Here is an 11,291-nt window from a genome sequence, read left to right as displayed (position 1 = left end):
GCCGCTGTGCCCCAGAGCCTCCCTCACGCTGGGGCCATGGGCCTGGAGGAGGCTCCTGTTCTTGAGACAGGAGCAAGGCTGCAGCTCCCGCCTTTGGGCCCTGGGCCGCAGCAGCGAGGGGAGCCCCAGCTGCAGAGCTCACAGCCCCTGCTGGGTTTCACTTGGACACTTTGGAGCACGATTCCCCAGCCCATATTCTCCCTGCGGTTGCTGTTTCCGTATTCCCCGTGCCGTTCCCATATTCCCATCCCAGGTTTCATGCACAGTCCCTGTCCCCATTCCCGCTCCCTGTCCCCATTCCCGGTCCCATTCCCGCTCCCTGTCCCCATTCCCGCTTCCTGTCCCCATTCCCGGTCCCATTCCCGCTCCCTGTCCCCATTCCCGCTCCCTGTCCCCATTCCCGCTCCCTGTCCCCTCTCACCGGACGCCGCCGCCATCGCTCCGGCCCCTCCTGCCCTCACATACCCGAGAAAACTCCGCCCTACTCCCGTCCACCAATCGCAGTGCGCGATCGCTTCTGTATTTGCATAACCACACCCTTCGACTTGGTCCCGCCCACCGCCGGCCGTAGCCATGTCCGCGCTCCCAGTTCCCTCCCAGTGCTCCCAGTAACAGCGGTACTGGGAGAGAACGCGCTCCCCATTCCTTCCCGGCGCTCTCCGTGTCTCTCCCGCTGCTCTCCCTATTGTGCCCAGTGCTCCCAGTATCGCTCCCAGTGCCGCGCCTGGCGCGGTTGTTTCGGAACCCCCCCCAGGGCAGAGCGCGGCTGCTTCAGGGTGTCGGCGCCGCCCGGGGGGCTGGGACACGGAGGAGGAGCGGGAGGAAGAGGAGGGAGACAGGAACAAGAGAAGGAAGATGAGCATCCCCAACACCACGGGATTCCCCCGCCCGCGCGCTCCGGCCGCAGCTCCCCCCGCTCCCGCCCCCCCAGAGCCCCCAGGTGAGCAGAGAGGGGGAGTTCGCCCCAAATCCATCGCGGGGTCTCCGGGAGGATTTTTTTGTGGGACAGGGGATGTTTGAGTCTTGCAGGACCCCAAAGCTGGGCCGGAAATGCCCATGCAAGGATCTTGGGGGGGTCCCACTTGGCGATCGCTCGGTACCGGCAGGGAGGAGGGGATGGATATCGGGTTTGGGGATCCCCGGGAGAGCCGGTGGGGAACGCGGGAGTCCCGGAGCGGGGAGAGCGCAGAGGGGCGATCCCGGAGCCGGGGGACAAAGCGGCTGCCTGGAGGGGTGGGGGAGGCTGTGGATGAGCGGGCTCCGGGCCCCCCGAGGCTGAAAGGGGCGCTGGCTTCTCCAGCTGCACTTGGGCAGCGGGACCATCAAACCCAATGCGCTCAACCGTTGTTTTCCCCCTGTTATAAATGATCAACGAGAAAGCTAAATTAATAAATGCGAAAGATTTTATTTTTGCGGCCAGAAATACGGTCCTCAAAAAGCCACAGTCAAAGAGACGGCGTTGAGCCCGGGGTCGGCTCTGGGTGAACCTGGATCCGACCTCTATCGCATCGGATCTCCCTCTGTTCATAAATGCCGTCTCCGGCGGGGCTGTTTTTTACAGTTCTTTCTGCCTGAGGCAGGGGTGCCCCGATTTCTTGTCACCCCGCATATGCATGAAGTTTCTTTTTACTGTGCAGGGCTGGACAATTGCTATTTCTTGGGCCGTGGCGGGCGCTGATCTTGTCAGGAGAAGTCGTGTATTCAGATGTATGTTTTTGAGACTTCGGTTATCTTGATTGATGATACTTTTCAAGTACTGATCGTCCCTGGGTGTTCCCGGGTGGTTCCAGGGGAAGCCCATGTCTGCACCAGCCACTTTTATTTGCTAACGAGGCATTCTCTTCCTGCTGCCACCAGGAGTTTCACAACTTCAGTGAGCTAATCTGTCTCTAGGTTGTCTGTGGTCAGAGGTGCAGTGAATGTTTAATTTATTTTATAATTTTATTTTTATACATTTTCCCCCTATGCATGAATGACTTTACGTTTAATATTACACCTCCAAAGCAGGATTTCCCAAACCTTGGTCCAGTGCAGGAGGAGGAGGAGGAGGCTGCGAGGAGGAAGATGGCCCGGGAGCCGCAGGCAGGTGAGGAGGAAGTCAGTGCCCCTTTCCCCCTCTCTCCTGCTCCATCTCCCAGCCCAGCACGGGCCCCGGAGATCCCTCACAAGGAGGGGCTGCAAACGCAGATCATGGGGATCTGAGGAGGAAAGACCAACCCTGGGTCAGGGAGGTGGCCAGAGCTCAGAGCTGGGGGTCGATGAGCAGCTTCAGGATGAGGAGAAGCCCCACAAGTGCTCAGAATGTGGGAAGAGCTTCAAGATCAGATCTGAGCTGATGAGCCATTGGGAAATCCACACGGGGGAAGGGCCCTACATATGTGGGGAGTGTGGGAAGAGCTTCAGGACGAACTCTGAACTGACCATCCACCAGAGAAACCACACAGGTGAACGGCTCTATGAGTGTGATAAATGCAGGAAGAGGTTTCAGATGAGTTCCCATCTCGTCAGACATCAGCGGAGTCACACAGATGAGAGGCCCTTCCGCTGCCCCCATTGCGCAAAGGGCTTCAAGGACAAGTTTGTCCTCGTCACCCACCTGCGCATCCACAGCGGGGAGAGGCCCTACAAGTGTCCTGAGTGTGGAAAGAGCTTCACCCAGAGCTCCACCCTGACTGCCCACCTGAGGACCCACATGGGGGAACGGCCCTACCAGTGTGCAGAGTGTGGGAAGAGCTTCAGGACGAGCTCTGAACTGACCATCCACCAGAGAAAACACACCGGGGAACGTCCCTATGAGTGTGGGGAGTGTGGGCAGAACTTCCAGAAGAGCTGCCACCTGACCCGCCACATGCGAATCCACACAGGACAACGGCCCTTCAAGTGTGGGCAGTGTGGGAAGAGCTTGAGGTCGAGGTCTGATCTGATTGTCCACCAGCGGAGCCACACGGGGGAACGGCCCTTCGAGTGTGGGGAGTGTGGGAAGAGCTTCATGTCAAAGTCCCACCTGGTTGGCCACCAGAGGATCCACTCTGGGGAGAGGCCCTACGAGTGTGATAAATGCAAGAAGACGTTTCCAACCAGCTCCAGTCTCATTCTGCACCAGCAGCTTCACACAGATGAGAGGCCCTTCCGCTGCCCCGACTGCGGGAAGGGCTTCACCCGCAACTGCACCCTCGTCAAGCACCGGCGCATCCACACCAGGGAGAGGCACCACGAGTGTTCTGAGTGTGGGAAGAGCTTCTCCCAGAGCTCTACCTTGACCAGACACCAACGGAGCCACCACTAAGGGAAGCCCTGTGAGTGCCCCAAGTGCAAGAAGAGCTTCCTGCGCTGCTCCAGCTCCATCCCCCACTGGAGGATCCCCCCTGGATGATCCCCAGTGACCCCCAGTGATCCGTGGTGCCGGTGATCCATGTTGGGATTACACCTGGCTGGGGGGCTCCACATCCTCCTGGCTCCCCATCAGCACCTGCACACATCCACAGCCCAACATCAGAAATCTGAGGAAGAATGGCTGCATGAACAGGGCCATAGATCCCTGGAAATGTTGTACAAGCAAACCCCATGTTAGCTTGGCGTAAGTAGGCCGCATGCCGTGATAGGGAGATTGCAAAATAATGCTGCATCATGCTGACAAGGACAAAAGGGCGAGGACAGCGACGAGAATGAGGAAGAAATGTTGTTTTGCAATAGAAAGATAGAGAAGTAAAAGTGACGAGAATGGGGAAGAACCCTGTATTAGAAACAACAAAGTAGGAAGAGTATGTAAATGTAACCTTTTGCTTTAAACCAATGAACTGATGACAAGTATGCATAATTACTGGAAACAATATAAAAGTACCGTTGTACTCGAAATAAACCGAAGCTTGCTTTACCAATCATATTGGTTGACTGCTTGTCTTCCCTCACTGCCTGCAGAAATCCATTGTGGAGAGGAGATTTGTCAACTTCTGACCCCAGAAAAATCTCCCTTTTTGCATCTTCTGGTGCCATCAAGCAACATTGAATGGCCTTGGAGATATTCTCCAACATAAATCTATCATTTCAATTCTCTGGGGCCCTCAGGCATCTTCCACAGCCCAGTGGGGACGGACTGGGGCAAAACCCTTGGTTTTGGAGACAGTTGGGTGGAAACCCCTCCAAAAAAGGTTTTCCCACCCACCCAAGTATGTGGATGTTCTGCTAGCAGGGACACGTAAATCCTTTTGGGCCTTGAAATGTTTTGGCCTTGAAACCAAAAGGTTTCTGTTCTTCCCTTTGAAATCCCTGAAACTGAGGTAAAAATAAAGACCTTGAACTAAGGCATAGATGGGGACATGTGAGAACATGGGAAACATGGATGGGGACATGAACTAAGAGAGCATCAGTGCCACCACCTGTGCCAGCACAGTGCCACCAGCACCTTCATCTCGGCCATGGCCAAGCGCTGCCTGGTGCAGTTCCTGCCACCATGTCCCCAGTGTCACCACTGCAGTGTCCCAGCCGAATGTCACCCACCACCATGGCAGGATGGGGAACTTGTTCGGCTGGGGACAAGTGGCCTGGAAGTGAGTGACAGTCCCAGGGTGTCCCAGGGCCACTGTGCTCAGGGGAATCCAACAGCCCCTGGGGACAGGCTGGGGACAGGGCAAGGGTCAGTGTCTCCCATGGATGTGAATATTGACAGCCTGGTCAGAGAGAAAGTCAGATAAACTTTCCCAGGCATTGTCCTGGGGAGTTTTGAGAACACTCAGAGAAAGAACTAAAAACAATTTCTAATCTTTGCAGCTGATGTTGTTACTTGTAAGATGATTACAAGAAGGGTGGCTTGTAATTAGCCAGTGGTGTGAGGGGTGTTGATTAATGACCAGTTAGGTCAAATTCTATCGTAACTGTCTATAAAGGGAATGTGGTTTTCTAATGAACTTTGCATTGCCTCCTAAAGACCCAGAGTCTATGTGTCGCTTCAGCCAGCTGTCCCTAATACAACAGCAACATGTGAAGTCACATGGCCCCACGCTGGGTGTCACCAGAAGTGTCCTGGTGGTCACCACAGGTGTGGTGACATTGTCCCCTGATATGTGTCCTGGTGGCATTGTGTCCCATCCCCTCTGTTTGTCCCCATTCCCCACCGTGGCTCCCTGTCTGCCCTCTGGGTGTCCCTGTCACCCCTCTGGGTGTCCCTGTCCCCCCTGTGAGTCGCTGTCCCCATCTCTCCTATGTCTCCCTGTACCCTTCTGTGTGTCCCTGTCCCCCACCCCTGGCGGGCCCAAAGTCCCCAAAGTCCTGGCATCCTCAAGGTGTCTTTGTGTCCCTCAGGATGTTCCCATGGCTGCTCCTGGTGCTGAGCATCTGCATCCACCCCAGCACAGGTAGGGACACCCCACAACACCCTGGGACACCCAACGACATCTGACGACCCCCTTTGTCCACTGATTTTGGGTACTTCCCCCCCCCCCCCCCCCTCTCTGGGGCATTTTCCCCTCTTTTGTATCCTTTCTCCCTCTTTTGGGTTCCCTCTGCCTGTTTTGTGTCTTCTCCTCCCTATTTTGGGTCCTTTCCCCATTTTGGGTCACTCCCTCCCTGTTTAGGGTCTGTTCCCCCCTAGTTTGGATCCTTTCCCTCTTTTTCAACCTTTCCCCCAATTTCGGGTACCCTCCCCATTAATTGTGGCAAGTTTTTGGGTGCATCCCACCCTGCAACCCCCTCTCCAACCCTTAACCCCTTTTCACCCCCCACCCCCAGGCGTGTCCCCAGCTGTGTCCCCAACTGTCCCCATGTCTTGGTTTCAAAAGACAGGTGTCTGCTAAGGAAGGCAGGAGCCTCCCCTAAACTGGAAACTGTAAATCTCCTCCCTCCTAATTGTTATAAATTTGAAATTAAGGGGGGAAGCTCTCAGGCAAAGATCTGGAAGCAGGAATTACAGTTCTTTAACAGGGAAAAAAATTAAAAAATAAAATAAACAATGCAGTAATACAAAATGCTGACAGAGTCAGAGCACAGCCGGACACCCTGTTGGTCAGGGTGTTGGTAGCAGTCCAGTTGGAATTGTGGCTGCAGTCCTCCTGGAATGGCAGATGTGGTTCTGTTGGAGCAGGGATCCTGTAGAAGGTTGTAGTCTTCCTCTGAAGATGCAGTGGAAAAGGCAGCTGCTCCTCTGGGAATCCAGTGCCTGTTCTGGTATCCCAAAATCTCAGATTATATCCAGTCAGGAATGCTTGGCTCCTCCCTCTGGGTGGAGCATCTCACAATGGCATGCTGTAATTTTTATCATTCATGCAGTGACATTCAATAGCCTTTTAACAGCAGATGTCTCCCTGGAGGGAGCATTGGTTTGTGAAAGGCACCTGGCTGGGTGGCTCTGGCTGTGTTGGGAGACCCTGGCGGAGGTTCTGGGGCAGATGATCAAGGATCCCCTGCCCTGGAACTGTCCCCACGTCCCTCCATCCTGCTTCCTGGTGTCCCCTGTCCGGAATCCCCCTCTTGCTGCTTTCACCCCTTTCTTAGGTTGAAAATGTCTGTGTGTATTGACAGGGGACTATCGTGGCTTGAATGAAGTGACTCCATCGCTCAGCGCTGCTGGGGCAGACATGCTGGAACTGCAGTACGAGCTGGAGTCCAAGGCAGCAGTGGTACGCCATGATATTGCTAACACGTTTTTCTCCATTCCTCTGGCTGCAGAATGCAGGCCTCAGTTTGCTTTCACCTGGAGGGGCGTGCAGTACACCTGGAAATGCCTGCTGCAGGGATGGAAACACAGGCCCACCATCTGCCATGGACTGATCCAGGCTGCACTGGAAAAGGGCGAGGCTCCAGAACTTCTGCAGAACACCTGTACATCAAAGACATCATCGTGTGTGGGGAAACATGGCAATAGAAGTATTTGAGAAAGGAGAGAGGATCATCAGGACTCTGCTAGAAGCCAGCTTTGCCATCAAAATGAGCAAAGTCAAGGCACCTGCCCAAGCGATCCAGTTCCTGGGAGTAAAGTGGCAAGATGGACTGTAGAGGATTTTGTGGACAGTTGGTTAGCTGAGAAAGGCCATGTCGACATGATACCAATGAATAAGCAAGAGATAGACAAGTATAAGAGTCAGCAGTCAGTGTCCATATAAAGCAAAGGACACTGTGCCCTTGGTGCAACATTAGGATGTGGGAGAGAGGCTTGAGCCAGAATATGAAGAAAAGTTTCAATAGAATAGCCATAAGAATGCAGAAGTAGGCGTAGTTGACTGATAAGTAACTAACCAATTGTGAGCTCGCCTTTGCAATATGCATTAGCTTCATTAACACCAATATAAATATGTATGCCTATCAATAAAGTTTGAGTCTTGCTGATCGTTCGTATCGAATGCCGCATTTCTCTCGCCGATGTTTTCTCCACACAACCCTGGATATACAAACAGACTGGGGAATGAGATGCTGGAGAACAGCGTCACAGGAGGGAACCTGGTGGTCCTGGTTGACAGAAAGTTGAATGTGAGTCAGCAGTGCCCTGGAGCCAGGAGGGACATTTGTGTCCGGGAGGCATCAGGCCCAGCATCATTTGCTGCTCAAGGGAGGGGATTGTCCCACTCTGCTCTGGGCTGGGGTGGCCTCACCTTGAGCCCTGAGGGCAGTTTTGGGCACCACAAAATAAGAAAGACATTAGGCCGTTAGAGAGTTTCCAAAGGAGGGCAACGAAGACGGTGAAGGGCCTTGAGGGGAAGCTGTATGAGAGAAGCACAACTCCTCCTGGCACCCCGACTACTGGTGCTGGGGTGGATGTTCAAAGGAAAGGATCCCACTATCCGCCATGCCACTGACACCACACGGAGTAAATGGATTGCCCTCATCACACAGCGTGCCCATCCTGGAAACCTGAATCACCCTGGGATTTTGGATATAATTACAAACTGGCCAGAAGGTGAAACCTTTGGTGTCACTGCTGAAGAGGAACGAGAACAAGTGACACATGCTGAAGAAGCTCCACCATACAACCAACCACCAGCAGAGGAAACGCGCTATGATCTTTTCACTGATGGTTCCTGTCACATTGTAGGGATGAATTGGATTTGGAAAGCAGCCGTGTGGACCCCCACATGACAGGTTGTACAAGCTACCAGAGGAGAAGGTGGATCAAGTCAACTTGCTGAACTCAAGGGCATTCAACTGGCCCTAGCTGTTGCTAAAAGAGAGAAGTGGCCAAAGCTCTACCTTTATACTGATTCATGGAGAGTAGCCAATGCTTTGTGGGGTTGGCTGAAAAGGTGGAAAAAGGCCAACTGGCAGTATAGAGGAAAACCAATCTGGGCTGCTGATGAATGGAAAGACATTGCCACTTGGCTAGAGAAGCTGCCTGTGAAAGTCCATCACATAGACACCCATGTCCCCAAGAGTCAGGCTAATGAGGAACCACCGAAACAATGAGCAGGTAGACCAGGCTGCAAAGATAGGGGTGTCCAAGATAGACCTAGATTGGGAACACAAGGGAGAGATATCCCTAGCTCGACGGGCCCATGATGCCTCAGGTCATCAGGGCAAAGATGCCACCTCTAAGTGGACACGAGACCGAGGGGTGGATTTAACCATGGACAGTATTTCTCAGGTTATCCATGACTGTGAGACGTGCACTGCCATCAAGCAGGCCAAGCGAGTGAAGCCGCTCTGGTACGGTGGGCGGTGGTCCAAGTACAAGTATGGGGAGGCCTGGCAGATTGACTGCATCACACTGCCCCAGACACGCCAGGGCAAGCGCTACGTGCTGACCATGGTGGAAGCCACCACTGGATGGTGGGAGACCTACCCTGTGCCTCATGCCGCTGCCTGGAACACCATCCTGGGCCTGGAAAAGCAAATCCTGTGGAGACATGGCACCCCTGAGAGAACTGAGTTGGACAATGGGGCCCATTTCAAGAACGGCCTTACAAACACCTGGGCCAGGGAACATGGTATTGAATGGATAGATCATATCCCTTATCATGCACCAGCTGCCAAGAAAGTTGAACAGTGCAATGGACTACTTTAGGCTACTGTGAAAAATGCGTATTTTATGACTGGCTTTTTGCAAATATTAAAATTAATAGTATATGTGTTATGTTCGAACATGATGCTGTATTAATTTTCTTAAGTAGTGTGTTAAATATAGTTTTAGGTTATAACATAATGTTAAAATAGAAACTATGCTATGTAAGATCATTTTTTAAAGAGAGGAATGAGGTACTCACACCGACATAGCAGCCACAGGACACCTAAATCTTTCAGAGAAAAAGAATTTATTGCTCCCTTATCAGAAGAAATAAACTTCTTCCTGACTCGCTCAGCCATGAAGACGCTGTCAGGATCCAGAGGAAGAAGTTGACACTGACCTGATAGAATTCCATGTTTAAATGGAATTTATGCATCATGTATGAGATGTATTAATCTGCAACAGGCTGTTGTTTTTTAGGGTTAATCCTCTGTTAACATGGGTTCTTTTTCAGGCTTATTTTGCCCAGAAAGAGGCACCTGAAATGTCCATAACTCTTTATTTTTATTGTCTCGGATTGTCCTAATCCTAATTGTCCAAGTTTTTATTACTCTAATTATATTACTATTTTAAAACCTATTTTGTTACTATTAAACTTCTAAAAATTTTTTTTAAAAAGTGATTGGCCTTTTTCACAGACCCCATGGGAGGGACCCCCCACTGGACCAGGGAAGGAATTCTTGTCCCTGAGGCAGAAGCAGTGGCAGGAACCGACCATGACTCCCATCCCCTCTCCCTGCCCCGCTGGGCAGCGCAGGGAGGGAGTCGGGAATAAAGTGAAGTCCGTGAAGGACAAAGAGGTCGGGAGAAGGTTCTTTTCCAGGGTTTATTTCACTCCCCGTTCTGCTGTTCTGATTCACTCCGTCCCAAACCCAATTCATTTTCCCACCTCGGGGCTGTTGTGGCCCTGATAGCGATCCCTGAGCGACCTCTCCCTTCCCTGATCTGCGGGGCACGGGGGAACAGGGGGTGCAAGGGGCTCTTGCTGCAAGATGAGGGGGTCAGGGCAGTCTTAGTGCAGGGATGGATGTGCAGGGGGAGAGGAGGTTCAGGCCTGGATATGGTGGTAGAAGAAGGTCCCAGTGCCGGGAATGGGGGATCAAGTGGGGTCTTAGGTTGGAAATGGGGGTGTGTATTCTATTCCTACCTGTTAGAGGTGGGGCAGTTATCTTCTGTTAATTGGACAGGTTATTTTATCTCTTCCACAACCAATCCTCCCTCTGGAAAATATCTTCTGCTAACGAGCCATTGAGTCTCAATGCCTGACTGATTAAACCTACATCATCCCCCTGGGAGAAGCTCCGCCCAGAGGGAGGAGCCAAGCACTCCTAACTGGGTATAATCTGAGACCTGCAAGACCACAATCAGCCTTTTCCTCTGGATTCCCAGAGGAGCAGCCCTTTCCCACTGGATTCCCAGAGGAAGACCAGGCCCATCTACAGCACCACTGGATCTTCACAGAAAGACTACACCCTTCTACAGGATCACTGCTTCAACAGAGCCACACCTGACACTCCTGGAGCACTGCAGCCGCCATCTCAATTGGGCTGCTATCAGCATCCTGACCAACACCACGGTGTCAGGTCATATTCTGCCTCTGTCAGTGTTGTTTTGTATTACTGCATTGTTTATTATATTTTTAAAATTTGCTTCCCTAATAAAGAGTTATTCCCGCTCCCATATCTTTGCTTGAGAGCCCCTTAATTTCAAACTTATAACAATTTGGAGGGAGGGGGTTTACATCTTCCATTTCAGGGGAGGCTCCTGCCTTCCTCAGCAGACGCCTGTCTTTTCAAACCAAGATAAGTGGTCTCGTTGTCAGGGAACGGAGGGGACGGGGGGATCCCTGGCCTGGAAATTGAGTTCCAGGGGTGTCCTGTGGCGCAGAAATAGTGGATCAGGGGGTTTCCTGTATGGGAAATGTGGGTTCAGGTAAAACCCCTCCCTGGAAATGGGGATTCAGATGGGTCCTGGTGCCCGCAAATGGAGGTTCAGAGAGGTGCTGATGCCCAGAAACGGGGGTTCAGAGATGTACTTGTGCCTGATAAGGAGTAACAGGGGGTCCCGTGGCTGGGCAGGGGGTTGCAGTGAGTCACAGTACCCAGGAAGGGTGGTTCAGGGGGGTTCAGGGAGGTCTCAGGGCCAGATAAGGAACATGGGGGTCCTGGTGCTGGGGAAGAGGATTCAGGGAGGTCACAGTACCCAGAATGGGGGTGCATGCTGATCTAGTACCCAGAAATGGAAGTTCAGGGGGTTCCCAGTGCCCGGAAATTGCGGTTCGGGGCATTCCGGGTGTCGAGGGTCC

At 52.6% G+C, this 11,291-nt stretch overlaps 1 protein-coding gene across 1 annotated transcript in view; it reads left to right on the top strand.

Annotated features, from left to right (window-relative positions):
* The first annotated feature begins 1,968 nt into the window (after window positions 1–1,968).
* LOC102038474 overlaps window positions 1,969–11,291 on the top strand; it is a 23,397-nt gene continuing 14,074 nt past the window's right edge. Inside the window, 4 exon segments of the mRNA XM_031065276.1 lie at window positions 1,969–2,086; window positions 2,139–3,365; window positions 6,514–6,611; window positions 8,393–8,959. Coding sequence (XP_030921136.1) covers window positions 1,969–2,086; window positions 2,139–3,365; window positions 6,514–6,611; window positions 8,393–8,959 — 2,010 coding nt within the window.

The sequence above is a fragment of the Geospiza fortis genome, unplaced genomic scaffold (assembly GCF_000277835.1).
Source record: "Geospiza fortis unplaced genomic scaffold, GeoFor_1.0 scaffold906, whole genome shotgun sequence".
Classification (NCBI taxonomy): Eukaryota; Metazoa; Chordata; class Aves; order Passeriformes; family Thraupidae; genus Geospiza; species Geospiza fortis.
This window is presented reverse-complemented; position numbering and strand designations above follow the sequence as displayed.